This window comes from Amblyraja radiata, chromosome 17 (genome assembly GCF_010909765.2).
Source record: "Amblyraja radiata isolate CabotCenter1 chromosome 17, sAmbRad1.1.pri, whole genome shotgun sequence".
NCBI classification, from domain to species: Eukaryota; Metazoa; Chordata; class Chondrichthyes; order Rajiformes; family Rajidae; genus Amblyraja; species Amblyraja radiata.
In genome coordinates this window covers 28779297-28796186 of record NC_045972.1, presented here as the reverse complement: position 1 = coordinate 28796186, position 16890 = coordinate 28779297, and the positions used below count along the sequence as shown (strand labels likewise).

Below are 16890 nucleotides of genomic sequence, written 5' to 3'. Positions count from 1 at the left end.
TGGTCGGTATGGATTTACTGGGCTGAAGGGCCTGTTTCCGTGTTTGCATCTTTAACCAAACACACATTTTGGGTGGTTACTGTGTATCATACCAAACCTGTTCATTGGGGAAATCAAACTGAACATTTCATTTGCGAAACCTGTGAATCCCACACAGCTGCTTTGTCGAATTGGGATAATTTTATCAAAATATTCAACCCAGAAACGTGAATTTGGAATATGACATTGCATTATGGTGTGGTTCAGAAAGCATGTCCCAGAGCCCTCGGGCCGATGAAACGGTAAATACGGTGAAACAGAAAGTGATGTACAGGCAGATCCAGGTCTTGGTCCAGGTCTCCAACCACTATCTGGGGTGCCTGCCGACTAGTACGCCTGTTGCATATCCCAATACAACTACTTGTGGATAATTCACACTAGGGGGGAGGAAGGTGTGGAATCATATACATATTGTTGTGGAAGCCACGTTTCTGTTCTCCGGGTTGGATTACCAATGTCCTTTCCGCATCAGAGAAACTTTCCGTTTCGGTTTAGACTCTCCCAGATTTTTATCAAACTTGGAGGTCAGGTTTGATCTCCACAACGATTGAGGAAAGACGCGGCTAACTGTGAACTCACCGGACCCCGGTCGTCTGTGTACTTCCTATATTTAGTCAATGTCACCGAGACACGTAGTTATTCACCTCTGTTAATGACAGGAAAGACTAGGGAAATAGTTGTTGCTACTAACTGGGAGCTGGGCAGGAGAGGGGAGGAACGAGGAAGAGATTTTCTGGGGAGGATCATAAACATTCTGCCCGGAATATTGGTTGAAAACTTCAAACTAATGAAATAAGGTCAGCCAGAAAGTCCACAACAACGGCACAAGAGATGGGGTGATGTTGAGGGGGCAGTATTTGAACCAAAGGGGAAGACTCCACACGGCTTTATGAAACCACACTGCCCCGTGGTGAACACTACTGCCAGGAGAAATGGGTTCGCACCAAATTGCTGAAATATCGTAAACCTCAGAAGCTGCAGTGAGAGCGAGCGAGAGCGCGTGACTCCTGATGAACAGTGTCCTCGACTCCTGCAGCACGGAAACGAGCATTTCAGCCCATCTCATCCATGGCAACCAAGATGTGCACAAAAGGCCCCAGAATGTACTATCGGGAAGAGACTCGGGAAATTGAGGCTCTGGTGAAGAGTTAGAAGGGGACATTTGGCAGGTATAAGCAACTGGGGTCGATTGTATCTCTGGAGGAGCTTTGGGACCTAAGTAATAAGCTAAAACAGGAAATCAAGGGGGCAAAAAGGGGAACGGAGATAGCTCTGGTGGGTAGCTTTAAGGATATTAGCGGTGAATGGGGTTGAGAGCTCTCACTGGGTTCTGAGGGGGATTACAACTCCGACAATGGGGAGTGATTCTTGATTAGTACGGATGTCAAGGGTTATGGAGAAGGGACAGGAGAGTGGGGTTGGAAGGGACAGGTGGATCAGCCATGATGGAATGGCGGAGTGGACATGATGGGCCGAATGGCCTTATTCTGCTCCTACCACATGACCTTATGACTTTATGATTGTGGTGAGACTGACAATCTGGGATCCACTTGGGAGGCTGCAAGGTAACAAAGCACAGAGCGTAACTTGGGAAGTCCGGTGTAGAGGATAGAGCGACATAACTCACATCAATCAAATTCATGGCCTCACTCACTGATCACGCCATCCGGATTAGTGACATGGACACCGAGCCCATGAAACGTTCAGCAGATCGGGAGTACCTGAAGAGACAGAGTCCACTTGCTTTTATGGAAGGGAAGTCAAATTCAGATATAACTTCGCTGGGATGTTCCAGGGTCGGGGGCAGAGAGGCCGGAGAGGATTAGAGATAAGCGAAGTGAACGGACAAAAATGCCCTGCATCATATTGGGCACACAAGCGAACAGATCCAGTGTGATGCAAACACAGGAAGGCCGTGTATATTCGATGGTGATACAATGAAGGATGTCGGTGCTCAGTCGGCTCCGCTGCCCTTGTACACAAATCACTGCACGGCATCATCCTGAAACAACAAGGAACTGGTCGTCAAGTGACAAACTGGTCTTTATTGCCAGAGGATTTGACCAAGTGTAAAGATGGCTCGTTCAGTTCTATACTGGCCGGAACACCACATCTAGAATATTGTAATCAGCTCTGATCTCTCCGCCATAGGATTTCTGTCCCTGCTATAGAGGGTGTGCGACCAAGGGTACACATTCCTGTGCTCATTGGATTGTCTTGTGAAAGTGTGTACATAAACGGGGCCTATACTCTATCCAGGGGAGAAAAACGAGGGCTGATATCACGACAGCCTATACAGTTCTACTGCTGCTTGGTGGGGTAGATGCGGGGAATATGTTTGTCCTGACTTGGCCGTCCGGGGCCATGGTTCACAGTCTCGGAATCAGTGACTTGTTATTCGGCAAGCTTCATTCTTCTCTCAGCTTTCCCTTCCGCTTGGTTACGGATGTTGTGGGATTGGAAGGAAGTGAAACGTACTGATACTGAAAACACGGGTTCTGGAAGATGCAGCGTGCTCCTTGCAGTTTAACACTGGAAAGGCCATTCGCCGAATCGTCCGTACTTCCCATTTCAGGGAATAATGGCATATTTCGTCTGAGCAGGGTCCACGTGGACTTTAGGGACTTTACAGGCAGCCCCTGAATTCCGGTCTGACTCTTTCGCTACCCTTTAAAAGGTAGACGGAGTGGAAGCTGCTCAGTCACTGGGCCCCAGCCAGCACTTCAATCCTAGGAAGCACCATGAAGACAGCGCTCTGCGTCGTTGCCCTTGTAGGAGCCCTGGTGATCTGCAGTTTCCAGAATGTTGCAGCCGCCCCGTGTAAGAGACCTTCCTTATTCCCTATATTCCGGCTTCTCTTGACTTTGAACCATGAGCTGCTCATTGTCGTTTCCCTCCGTCTGGTGGTTTCGGTGAATAACTCCCAGTTGAATAATCTCCTCGTTATTTGGAGGGAGGGATCGGGGAGGATACAACAGCATCTGAGGGGGTGAGAGGTTAGCAGACTGGAAAATTGTATTGGTGGTGGTGGTGGGGAGGGTGAGATTGTTGACGGAGGGCAGGGGCGGAAAACCAGGGGGGGGCAGGGGACACACTGCCTCTCCATGTTTTGAGAGGTGGGGGGCATCCCCCCCAAGTTTTTGTAGATTTTAAAATCCGGTGATCGAGGGCGCCGATTGCAGCAGAGAGACGTCGGTCGGCAGGCAATGGGGGCAGGACATGATTCAGCGCGATGATTGGAGGAGGGAAGAGGGGGGGGGGGGGGTTTGGGACTGAGGATACAGCGCGGTGATTGGAGGAGGGAGACATGGCACAGACCTGCGCTTCATCCGCAGCCAGAATCGATCCCGGCCAGGTCTCCGGCGCTGTCCTGCCCCCTCCCGTGTACCCTTCCCCACTCCGCGGGTGGCCAGAGAGGTCGGCAGCAAAGATCCTCCGCTATAGGATCTAGGATCTTTGGTCGGCAGGCAGACGGGTCAGCGCAGAGAAACAGCGCTAAACCCAGCTCAACGCTGCCTGTCCCACCAGGGGAGCTTACAACCCTTCCTGGAATTGCGGGACATATGGCCCTTCAGTCCAGACAGGGCTGTAGTTAACCCGGTGAGACAGGCAGCGTTGAGCTGCACTTAGCGCTGGATTGCTCCTCCGAAGCCTCGCGCGTGTGTGTGTGTGTGTGTGTGTATGTGTGTATGTGTGTGTGTGTGTGTGTGTGTGTGTGTGTGTGTGTGTGTGTGTGTGTGTGTGTGTGCGTGTGTGTGTGTGTGTGTGTGTGTATGTGTGTCTGTGTGTGTGTGTGTGTGTGTGTGTGTGTGTGTGTGTGGGTGTGTGTGTATGTGTGTGTGTGTGTGTGTGCGCGCATGCGCGCGTGGCCGCCAAAAAAGTGTGTCCCCCGTCCCCTCCATGTTTTGATAGCGAGTTCCGCTCTTCGCGGGGGGGGGGGGGGGGGGGGGGTTGGCCAGCTAGTGTAAAACACGGAAACCTGTACAGAGCCCAGGGCAGCAATGCCTCCCTTGCTGTGTATTTTCTGTAAATGCGAGGCAGTACGGTAACTTGCGATGGAGAATGCTGGAAAACCCCTCAGTGTGTAACGTTGTCTCTTCCTCCCTCTCCCCCAGTGGGATCGATATTCCCGGAATGCTGTGAGACCTTTAAGACCACTCATATTCCTCACGGGAGGCTTAAAAGCTACATGGCAGCTCCATGGTGCTCGACTCCCGCTGTCATGTAAGTATTTTAATGTGTTGCTCCAAAGTGTGTTTCAACAAGTGGTGAGTGACTTTCAGGTAATCACACCTGCTTGGTCTGCTTCAGATTCGTCAACCGGAGGGATATGAAGATTTGCACCAAAGCCGGCGAGGGATGGGTCAAAGCTGCAATGAAGTATCTGGACAGGAAACACAAGAAGTGAGAGACGAAGTGAAAGCTCTGCATTCCAATGGACTGCCAAGAGTCGTCCGTGAAAGTCCGTTCCATCCCCTCAGACCCTCTGGTGTGGATGAAAGCGTCGGCAACTGGTTAGAGTTGGACATCATAAAGCATTCATTCGTTCTCCTTATAAACGATATATCCTGTACATTATGTTGATTTATTTGTAATTTATTTGTCGAGTTGCTCAGTGTTAATAAACTTTGAACATGCTATGGGCGGTGAATGTGTGTGAGCTTTGATCAGGGTGACCGTATCTGCAAGGGTTCGGGCTGTTGAGATAATCGGTGGGAGCGACAACTACCTGTTTACGGGGGTGGGCGGTCTGCGTCGGCGGAAGAAGACGGGTCCGTATAATTCCTTTCCAAAATAGCGAGGAAAGGGAGGAAACTTGTCCGGATAAGAAATCTGAGACAGAAATAGACACAAAAAACTGGAGTTATTCAGCGGCACAGGCAGCATCTCTGGAGAGAAGGAATGGGTGACGTTTCGGGTCGAGACCCTTCTTCTGACCATCTTCTGAAATAGGGTCTCGACCCGAAACGTCATCCATTCTTCTCTCCAGAGATGCTGCCTGTCCCGCTGAATAACTCCAGCTTTTTGTGTCTATCTTCGGTTTAAACCAGCATCTGCAGTTCCTTCATCTACATAAGAAACCTATGAAATGGATAATTGAATGTTGGTTCCAAAGTTAAAATGGAAAGAGCAGTGTGCAACTTCCTGGGCCCGAGATTCTCAGTATCGGCAGTACTCACTTCCTTCAGGCAAACCCACAACATCCGTGCCGGAGAGGATGAAACCTGGGCGACAACAATCCGGCTTCCTGACCGGCAAGTCCCTCATTCTGAGAGCGTGGGCCGGGTTCTGAACCGTCCAGTTGGAAGAAACATCTTCCTTGCATTTACCTACCAAGATGAATTAGTCTGAGCTGCAGTGAAATCAGACCTCACCGTTCCCTGCTGGCGAATAAAGACGCAGTTTGTGTATGAAGGAACTGCAGATGCTGATTTTAAACCGAAGATAGACACAAAAAGCTGGGTTAACTCAGCGGGACAGAGAGCATCTCTGGAAAAATGAATAGGTGACATTTTGGGTGCAAACCTTTCTTCAGACTGTCTGAAGAAACGTCACCTATTCATTTTCTCCAGAAATGCTGCTTGTCCCGCTGAGTAAGTCTTGCCTTTTGTAACTCCTGCCTTTAAGGTCATGCTTCAAATGCCTCAGCCTCAACGCTCAAGTAGTGTTGCATGTTGGGGTTGCGAAGAAAGCTTTTCGCACGCTACCTTCATAAGTCAGGGAAATTAGTATAGAAGTTGCGCGTTAAGTTTACAAAACGTTGATGAGGCCCCTCTTCGGGTATTGTGCCCAGTGTTACCCTGCTGCAGAAAAGCTTTACGTCGGGCTTCCTAATAAAGCATTTGACAAGTTTCCACACGTGGAGCCTGGAATAAACATTTTGGGCCGATGGAATCCAGGACTGATGGTGATGGTAGAAGGTTGTGTTCATGATTTAATGCCTGTGATTAGTTATAGACAATAAACAATAGGTGCAGAAGTAGGCCATTTGGCCCTTCGAGCCAGCACCGCCATTCAATGTGATCATGGCTGATCATCCCCAATCAATACCCCGTTCCTGCCTTCTGCCCATATCCCCTGGCTCTGCTATATTTAAGAGCCCTATCTAGCTCTCTCTTGAAAGTATCCAGAGACCCGGCCTCCACCGCCCTCAGAGGCAGAGAATTCCACAAACACACAACTCTCTGCATGAAAAAAGTGTTCCTCGTCTCCGTTCTAAATGCCTTACCCCTTATTCTTAAACTGTGGCCCCTGGTTCTGGACTTCCCCCCAACATCGGGAACATGTTTCCTGCCTCTAGCGTGTCCAATCCCTTAATAATCTTATATGTTTTAATAAGATACCCGCTCATCCTTCTAAATTCTAGAGTGTACAAGCCCAGCCGCTCCATTCTCTCAGCATATGACAGTCCCGCCATCCCGGGAATTAACCTTGTAAACGTACGCTGCACTCCCTCAATAGCTATGTTCCACATAGATCCGTGCTGGGACACTCGTAGTTCACAAAAGCGCAAATGATTTAGATATGTATATCAGAGGCATGATCACTACGTTGGCAGATGACATGAAGATTGTGGGAGCTGTTGACAGTGTGGAAAATAGACTTCGGTATGTATGATACCGATGTGTTGGTGAAATGGGCTGAGAAATGACATGTGAAATTTAGTGGCAATTCATGTAGTTACTTTGTTTAAGAAGGCATGAGGGGTCCTGGCCTTCATCAGTCGGGACATTAAATACAGGCCAGCCGACAGACCTGAATCAGTGCTGTATGACTGTGTTTTTATTTGGAATGGAGGAGGTTAGGAGGGGACATGAGTTAACTAAATAAAACAATGATGGGAGTAGATAAAGTAGACGGCATGAAACTTCCCCCATACCAGGATGAATAAAACTAGAGGATATACACTGGGGTAATGAGTACGAGCTTTATAGCTGATCTAAGAGATATTTTCTCATCCAGAAAGTGGTGAGTACATGGAATGCAGTGATGAAAGCGAAGTCATTGACAGAATTTTAAGAAGTGTCCAGGTGCGCACTTGAATTACCCAGGCAACGAAGGCTATGGACCACGTGCTGGAAAATAGGACTAATACGGGTGATTACACACTGCACAGCGTGGACATGGTGGTCAGAATGGCCTGTTTCCATGCTGTGTGACTGTGCAATGAACCAGTAAATCTGTAGATGTAACAGGACCTCTTTACTGTTATACTCCATCCTCTTCCCAACATTACAGTCTTAACTACTTCAAGTAGCCACAAATGCTCTGATTTGTTTTTTCTGACCCCCAGATCTCTCTACATTTGCTCTTCCGCCTTATCTTTCCCTAATTATGCACCTTTCCCAAAGTTCAGCGGGTTCTTGTTCATTCCTTTGAGCTCCGGCTAAGCTCCCACAATTTACCTGTTCTCCCGAGGGGCTGCAATGTATGCAGACTTGTTATGAGAACCTCTTTATAATACAGATTATAATCAGCTGAGGCCGAGCTCAGTGTAATCCACCAATTATTACAGCCTTGCTGCTCCAGTTTCACAAATGCAATCCCCTGCCATCGTCTGAGATGCCCGGCGACTATTTACCAGCCAGAGCTATGGAAAACCTGGTTTCTGTGATTCTCTTGGAGTCTTGCACAAGGAAACTAACGTTCCATTAAATGCTTTGTTGTACATTTAATTGGAAATAATTCGTGGAGTTTTTTTTCTGAAATGACCCACTTGTGCTCTTCTAAGAAAATTAGGAAGCAGTTTCCACTTTCACCAGCACCACTCTAAAATGGAAAATCTGACATAAATCAGAAAATGTTGCAACCACTTCCTCTAACCGTCCATTTTATCAATTAGTCAGCACACAGTTTAGCTTTGCTGGATGAAAATTATATGTTATATATCTAGAAATTTGGAGTGAGAAAAATCAAAAATAGGTAAATAGTTCATATGTGGAATCTTAATCGGCATGGACGAGTTGGGCTGAAGGGTTTGTTTCCATGCTGTATAGCCCCATGGCTCTATATGACCATGGCAATATGTTTTGCCAATAGTCGGAGAATTGCGGATAGCGGTTGGTACGTTATGTTACAGTTGATCGAGACCTTAGTGAGGCTGCACATTTCTTAACAAAGAAAGATTGTTTACATGCACCGAGTGGTAGCCTTTTCATACAGAGAGGGGTAAGTGCATGGAACTAGCTGGAACAGAGCGCCTTGAGTATTAGAAAGGCGCTATATAAATCCCATCCATTATTATTATTATTATTATTATTATGTGACAGGCAGGTGCAATAACAACATTTTAAATAGTCTAGGAATTTATTGCGGGGGATATGGGCCAGAGGCAGGCAAATTGGATGAGTTTGAATGGGGCACGTTGGGTGGCATGACTCTATGTTGATAAATACTAACCCCAGTTACAGAATGTTGAGGTAACAACTTTTCCTTTGGTCCTTTTAGCTGCCAACATTAATATACAGAAGGATTTCGGGGTCCAAGTCCATAACTCCGTGAAAATGACAACACGGATGAATAAATTAGATGGCACAAAGGCGCAGTGGGAGAGTTGTTGCCTCACTGCTCCAGAGACCGAGGTTCGATGCAGACTACGGGTACTGGCTGTATGGATTTTGTAATTTCTCTCTGTAACGGTGCGGGTTTTTGCCGGGTGCTCCAGTTTACTCCCATATTCCAAAGACGTGCAGCTTTGTAGATTAATTGGCGTCTGTAAATTGTCCCTAGTGTATAGGATAGAATTAGTGTACGGGTGATCATTGGTCGGCGCAGACGGTGGGCTGAAGAGACTGTTTCCACGCTATATTCCTAAACTAAACTAAACTAAAGTAGCAAAGAAGGCAAATGGTAGACTTGCCTTTTTTGGTCGTGACACTGAATAAATAGTCAGCTCGTCATAATGCAGGTCAGTGCATTAGTGAACGTTAGTTAGGCTGCATTTGGCGGATCGCGTGTAATTTTGGCTGCCCCATTATAAGAAGGATGTGGAGGCTTTGGAACGAATGCAGATAACAATATAATGATTACATTAGGAGGTATTAGCCACAGGGAGAGGTTGAACAGACATGGATTATTTTCTCTGGAACACTGGTGATTGTGACAAGACTGAGATATATAACATTATGAGAGGTACAGACAGGGGAGACATTCAGAACCTTTTTTTCCCAGGATGGAAACACCAAATACTAGAGGGCATAGCTTTAAAGGAGCCGAGCAGGGCAGGTGTTTTACATAGAAGGTGGTGAATGCCTGGAACACAATGCCGGGTAGGTGGTTGAGGCAGATATAATGGTGACATTATAAAGGGATTTGGATATGCAGGTGGTGGAGGGATATTAATTATATGCAGCCAGATAAGAGCGTCACTTATTCCTTTTCTCCATAGATGCTGCCTGTCCCGCTGAGTAACTCTTGCATTTTGTAACTCCTGCCTTTAAGGTCATGCTTCAAATGCCTCAGCACGCTTAAAGTAGTGTTGCATGTTGGGGTTGCGAAGAAAGCTTTTGGCACGCTACCTTCATAAGTCAGGGAAATTAGTATAGAAGTTGCGCGTTAAGTTTACAAAACGTTGATGAGACCCCACTTCGGGTATTGTGCTCAGTTTTGGTTACCCTGCTGCAGTAAGCCTTTACGTCGGGCTTTCTAATAAAACAAGTTTCCATACGTGGAGCCTGGAATGAACATTTTGGGCCCATTGATTCCAGGGCACCTTAGTAAAATTTGTTTGGCAATAGGCGACTGATGGTGATGGTAGAAGGTTGTGTTCATGATTTAATGCATGTGATTAGTTCTAGACAATATACAATAGATGCAGGAGTAGGCCATTTGGCCCTTCGAGCCAGCACCGCCATTCAATGTGATCTTGGCTGATCAATCCCAATCAGTACCCCGGTCCTGTCTTCTGCCCATATCCCCTGACACCGCTATATTGAAGAGCCCTATCTAGCTCTCTCTTGAAAGTATCCAGAGACCTGGCCTCCACCGCCCTCAGAGGCAGAGAATTCCACAGACTCACAATTTTCTGTATGAAAAAATTGTTTCCTCGTCTCCGTTCTAAATGCCTTACCCCTTATTCTGAAACTGTGGCCCCTGGTCCTGGACTCCCCCAACATCGGGAACATGTTTCCTGCCTCTAGCGTGTCCAAGCCCTTAATAATCTTATATGTTTTAATAAGATACCCGCTCATCCTTCTAAATTCAAGAGTATACAAGCCCAGCCGCTTCATTCTCTCAGCATATGACAGTCCCATCATCCTTGTAAACCTACGCTGCACTCCCTCAATAGCAATGTTCCACGGAGATCCGTGATGGGACACTCGTAGTTCACAAAAGCGCAAATGATTTAGGTATGTATATCAGAGGCATGATCACTAAGTTGGCAGATGACATGAAGATTGGGGGAGCTGTTGACAGTGTGGAAAATAGACTTCGGTACGGATGATATCGATGTGTTGGTAAAATGGGCTGAGAAATGACGTGAAATTTAGTGGCAATTCGTGTAGTTACTTTGTTTAAGAAGGCACGAGGGGTCCTGGCCTTCATCAGTCGGGACATTAAATACAGGGCCAGCCGACAGACCTGAATCAGTGCTGTATGACTGTGTTTTTATTTGGAATGGAGACGGTTATGAGGGGACATGAGTGAACTATATAAAACAATGAAGGGAGTAGATAAAGTAGACGGCATGAAACTTCCCCCATACCAGGATGAATACAACTAGAGGATATACACTAGGGTAGTTATGCTCCTGTCCCAGTTAGGAAACCTCGGAAACCTCTGGAAACGTTGTGCCCCACCCAAGGTTTCCGTGCGGTTCCCGGAGGTCTTAGTCAGTCTCCCTACCTGCTTCCACTACCTGCAACCTCCGGCAACCACCTGCAACCTCCGGGAACCGCACGGAAACCTTGGGTGGGGCGCAAAGTCTCCAGAGGTTTCCGTTCAGGTTTCCTAGGTGGGATAGGGGCATTAGGAGTACGAGATTTATAGCTGATCTAAGAGATATTTTCTCATCCTGAAAGTGGTGAGTACATGGAATGCAGCGATCAAAGCGGAGTAATTGACAGTATTTTGATAAGTGTCCAGATGCGCACTTGAATTACCCAGGCAACGAAGGCTATGGACCACGTGCTGGAAAATAGGGCTAATACGGGTGATTATCCACTGCACAGCGTGGATATGGTGGGCAGAATGGCCTGTTTCCATGCTGTGTGACGCTGTGCAATGAACCAGTGTGGTCTCACCAACACCATCTGTAGATGTAGCAGGACATCTTTACTGTTATACTCCATCCTCTTCCCAACATTACAGTCTTAACTACTTCAAGTTGCCACAAATGCTCTGATTTGTTTTTTCGGACCCCCAGATCTCTCTACATTTGCTCTTCCGCCTTATCTTTCCCTAATTATGCACCTTTCCCAAAGTTCAGCGGGTTCTTGTTCATTCCTTTGAGCTCCGGCTAAGCTCCCACAATTTACCTGTTCTCCCGAGGGGCTGCAATGTATGCAGACTTGCTATGAGAACCTCTTTATAATACAGATTATAATCAGCTGAGGCAGAGATCAGTGTAATCGAACAATTATTACAGCCTAAGGTACACAAAATTGCTGGGGAAACTCAGCGGGTGCAGCAGCATCTATGGAGCGAAGGAAATAGGCGACGTTTCGGGCCGAACCCCTTCTTATTACAGCCTTGCTGCTCTAGTTTCACAAATACAATCCCCTGCCATCGTCTGAGATGCCCGGCGACTATTTCCAAGCCAGTGCTATGGAAAACCTGTTTCTGTGATTCTCTTGGGGTCTTGCACAAGGAAACTAACTTTCCATTAAATGCTTTGTTGTACATTTAATTGGAAATAATTCGTGGTGTTTTTTTTCTGAAATGACCCACTTGTGATCTTCTAAGAAAATTAGGAAGCAGTTTCCACTTTCACCAGCACCACTCTAAAATTGAAAATCTGACAAAGCAGAAAATGTTGCAACCACGTCCTCTAACCGTCCATTGTATCAATTAGTCAGCACACAGTTTAGCTTTGCTGAATGGAAATTATATGTTATATATCTAGAAATTTTGAGTGAGAAAAAACAAAAATAGGTAAATAGAACTAGTTCACATGTGGAATCTTAATCGGCATGGACGAGTTGGGCTGAAGGGTTTGTTTCCATGCTGTATAGCCCCGTGGCTCTATATGACCATGGCAATATGTTTTGCCAATAGTCGGAGAATTGCGGATAGCGGTTGGAACGTTATGTTACAGTTGATCGAGACCTTAGTGAGGCTGCACATTTCTTAACAAAGAAAGATTGTTTACATGCACCGAGTGGTAGCCTTTTCATACAGAGAGGGGTAAGTGCATGGAACTAGCTGCCATGTGACAGGCAGGTGCAATAACAACATTTTAAATAGTCTAGGAATTTATTGGAGGGATTTGGGCCAGGGGCAGGCAAATGGGATGAGTTTGAATGGGGCATGTTGGGAGGCATGACTCTATGTTGATAAATACTAACCCCAGTTACAGAATGTTGAGGTAACAACTTTTCCTTAGGTCCTTTTAGCTGCCAACATTAATATACAGAAGGATTTCGGGGTCCAAGTCCATAACTCCGTGAAAATGACAACACGGATGAATAAATTAGATGGCACAAAGACGCAGTGGGAGAGTTGTTGCCTCACTGATCCAGAGACCGAGGTTCGATGCAGTCTACGGGTACTGGCTGTATGGGTTTTGTAAGTTCTCTCTGTAACGGTGCGGGTTTTTGCCGGGTGCTCCAGTTTACTCCCATATTCCAAAGAGGTGCAGCTTTGTAGATTAATTGGCGTCTGTAAATTGTCCCTAGTGTATAGGATAGAATTAGTGTACGGGTGATCATTGGTCGGCGCAGACGGTGGGCTGAAGAGACTGTTTCCACGCTATATTCCTAAACTAAACTAAACTAAAGTAGCAAAGAAGGCAAATGGTAGACTTGCCTTTTTTGGTCGTGACACTGAATAAATAGTCAGCTCGTCATAATGCAGGTCAGTGCATTAGTGAACGTTAGTTAGGCTGCATTTGGCGGATCGCGTGTAATTTTGGCTGCCCCATTATAAGAAGGGTGTGGAGGCTTTGGAACGAATGCAGAGAACAATATAATGATTACATTAGGAGGTATTAGCCACAGGGAGAGGTTGAACGGACATGGATTATTTTCTCTGGAACACTGGTGATTGTGACAAGACTGAGATATATAACATTATGAGAGGTACAGACAGGGTAGACATTCAGAACCTTTTTTTCCCAGGATGGAAACACCAAATACTAGAGGGCACAGCTTTAAAGGAGCCGAGCAGGGCAGGTGTTTTACATAGAGGGTGGTGAATGCCTGGAACACAATGCCGGGTAGGTGGTTGAGGCAGATATAATGGTGACATTATAAAGGGATTTGGATATGCAGGGGGTGGAGGGATATGAATTATATGCAGCCAGATTAGAGCGTCGCTTATTCATTTTCTCCATAGATGCTGCCTGTCCCGCTGAGTAACTCTTGCATTTTGTAACTCCTGCCTTTAAGGTCATGCTTCAAATGCCTCAGCGCGCTTAAAGTAGTGTTGCATGTTGGGGTTGCGAAGAAAGCTTTTGGCACGCTACCTTCATAAGTCAGGGAAATTAGTATAGAAGTTGCGCGTTAAGTTTACAAAACGTTGATGAGGCCCCACTTCGGGTATTGTGCTCAGTTTTGGTTACCCTGCTGCAGTAAGCCTTTACGTCGGGCTTTCTAATTAAACAAGTTTCCACACGTGGAGCCTGGAATAAACATTTTGGGCCCATTGATTCCAGGGCACCTTAGTAAAATTTGTTTGGCAACAGGCGACTGATGGTGATGGTAGAAGGTTGTGTTCATGATTTAATGCCTGTGATTAGTTCTAGACAATAGACAATAGATGCAGGAGTAGGCCATTTGGCCCTTCGAGCCAGCACCGTCGTTCAATGTGATCTTGGCTGATCAATCCCAATCAGTACCCCGGTCCTGCCTTCTGCCCATATCCCCTGACTCCGCTATCTTAAAGAGCCCTATCTAGCTCTCTCTTGAAAGTATCCAGAGACCTGGCCTCCACCAGAGGCAGAGAATGCCACAGACTCACAATTTTCTGTATGAAAAAAGTGTTTCCTCGTCTCCGTTGTAAATGCCTTACCCCTTATTCTGAAACTGTGGCCCCTGGTCCTGGACTCCCCCAACATCGGGAACATGTTTCCTGCCTCTAGCGTGTCCAAGCCCTTAATAATCTTATATGTTTTAATAAGATACCCGCTCATCCTTCTAAATTCTAGAGTATACAAGCCCAGCCGCTCCATTCTCTCAGCATATGACAGTCCCGCCACCCTTGTAAACCTACGCTGCACTCCCTCAATAGCAATGTTCCACAGAGATCCGTGATGGGACACTCGTAGTTCACAAAAGCGCAAATGATTTAGGTATGTATATCAGAGGCATGATCACTAAGTTGGCAGATGACATGAAGATTGGGGGAGCTGTTGACAGTGTGGAAAATAGACTTCGGTATGTATGATATCGATGTGTTGGTAAAATGGGCAGAGAAATGACGTGAAATTTAGTGGCAATTCGTGTAGTTACTTTGTTTAAGAAGGCACGAGGGGTCCTGGCCTTCATCAGTCGGGACATTAAATACAGGGCCAGCCGACAGACCTGAATCAGTGCTGTATGACTGTGTTTTTATTTGGAATGATTTGTGGCAGAGATTCAGAAAACACTGTCTGCAATAACAGCTCATGAGCAGGTGCGTGGGAAATGAGCTCCAAATTAGGGGAAGACCCCAGGGTAACATCCTCTTGTATCAACACTACCATGTCCACTGACCATGTGGGGTTTCTCGTGGTGCTCTGGTTTCCTCCAAGATGTGGATGTTTCTAGGTTAATTGCCTTTAATAAAAATTGTAAATTGTCCCTAGCCTGTAAGCTAGTGCTAGTGAACGGGAATCGCTGGTCGGCACGGACTCGGCTGGCTGAAGGACCCATTTCCGCGCTGTATCTCCAAATCAAATTAAACAAATATGGAACAATACAGCATGGGAACAGGCCCTTCGACCCACAGTGTTAGTGCCGAACATGATGCCAAGACCAACTGTTTTCCGTGTGCACATACCTCCTTGCATACCTGTATGCCTATCCAAACGTTTCTTGAAAGCCACGGTCATGTAGGGTGAATGCACAGAGTCTTTTACCAAGGGTAGGCGAATCAAAAACAAGAGGACAGATGTCTAAAGTGAGAGGGGCAAGTTTTAATACAAACCTGAAGGGCACCTATTTTCATTCGGAGAATGGTGCATGGAATGAATTGCCAGAGGTAATTGAGGCAGACACTATAATAGCATTTAAAACACATTTGGACAGGTGCATGAATAGGAAATGTTTAGATACAGTAGATGTGGTCCAAATGCAGGCAAGTGGGACAAACATCTTGGTCAGCATGGACGAAGGGCCTGTTCCTGTCAAAGATTATTCTATAATTGCATAAGTGTGTGCTTTAACCATACTCTTTCTTCCCGTCAGATGGGACCAAAGTCATACATAGCTGGAAAAAACTTCACTATGGCTGACATCATGCTGTTTCCACATCTGGCCTTCTGCGTCCGATTTGGGTGAGTTACTGATCATCTCACTGTAGTCTGTTAATTGGATTTAAGATCGGTGAAACACAACCCTTGGGTGATGATGTGCTTTGAGCTGAGATTATGTGTCCAGCCAGCAGAGCACACATCCTGGTCTATCTTCAGTTTCCATATTTCCTTACAACATAGGAGGCCATTCAGCCCATTAAGCATTAACTATGGCGATAGATGTGGCCCGTCATCATGGGTCCTGGTCCCTATGCAATAACGGTTGCTAACCCCTGGACTAAACCAAACCCTTGATCCTGTCCCGACAGCTTTTTTTCAAATTTTAGCGACTCAAAGTGGGGGTGTGTCTTCATTGCCGGGAAATTCAGTAAATGCCAGTTGTTCCAACACCTAGTTCCCCCAGGCTGGTCCTTGAGATGGCTTTGGTTAGTTACTTCCCTGTTGGAACCAAACATCCATATGAATTTGCAGCACAGAGGAATTTAAGTGACTAAACACCTCGTTGTGTATGTATGAAAATTTAAATATTCCTGACTGAAAAATTCAACCATGTATCTTTTATGTTGATTTCAGACTCTCTCAGAAAAGGTACCCACATCTGCTGGATTACTACAACCGAGTGAAGGAACGCCCCAGCATACAGGCCACTTGGCCCCCACACTGGAAGGAGAGCCCTCTACCCATTGACTCCCTGAAGGAGGTCTAAGGTCCCTGTTCTCACTAGGCATATTCTCTGTCTCCGCCATCATGCAGGTTGTCATTGAGCCTGCAGTCAGAATTTTATCAAGAAATATGCTGGCATTTTCTAGGCAGTGGCTGATTTTAAACCTTTGAATAAATTCTCTTAGATTTATTAAAGTGGTCGGATAAATGAGTATTCGTTATTAACACATAGTCAGACAAGAAGCTGCTTCAACGGTTTAGTACTGAATCAAGATTTAACCAGTCTTTGAACATTTTGGTATTTCCCTGCTCATTGAGCTTCTTTCACGGGGATTGATGATGTTCAAGGAACTGTGTGTACTGGCCTTTTCTATTTTCCAATCCTATAGTTGAATCCTGGTCATCTCAAATAAACACCCATCAGGAACTTTTAAAAATTTCCTCTGATAATGAACCAGGGGGATAACTAATTGCTCTTTTACCCGGTGATTATAGGCAATTTCTAAACACCTCTGCTTAGAGATAGTCTGGGCTTTCACCCTCAGTAGTACCCACTGCCTGCTGCTCTCATTCTG

General features: G+C 46.2%; 2 protein-coding genes across 2 annotated transcripts in view; both read left to right on the top strand.

The window, feature by feature from the left end:
- Nucleotides 1–16510, top strand: part of LOC116982642 (glutathione S-transferase A-like) — a 40282-nt gene extending 23772 nt beyond the window's left edge. Inside the window, exons 5-6 of the mRNA XM_033035952.1 lie at nt 15585–15673; nt 16226–16510. Of these exons, the coding sequence (XP_032891843.1) occupies nt 15585–15673; nt 16226–16358 (222 nt within the window). The 3' untranslated portion in view covers nt 16359–16510. The remainder of the gene's footprint in view (nt 1–15584; nt 15674–16225) is intronic.
- Nucleotides 2722–4519, top strand: LOC116982645 (C-C motif chemokine 17-like). Its single transcript, XM_033035955.1, has 3 exons — nt 2722–2859; nt 4155–4263; nt 4351–4519. The coding sequence occupies exons 1-3, from the start codon at nt 2781–2783 to the stop codon at nt 4445–4447; spliced, it is 285 nt and encodes a 94-aa protein (XP_032891846.1). The 5' UTR covers nt 2722–2780; the 3' UTR covers nt 4448–4519.
- Nucleotides 16511–16890: the final 380 nt, after the last annotated feature.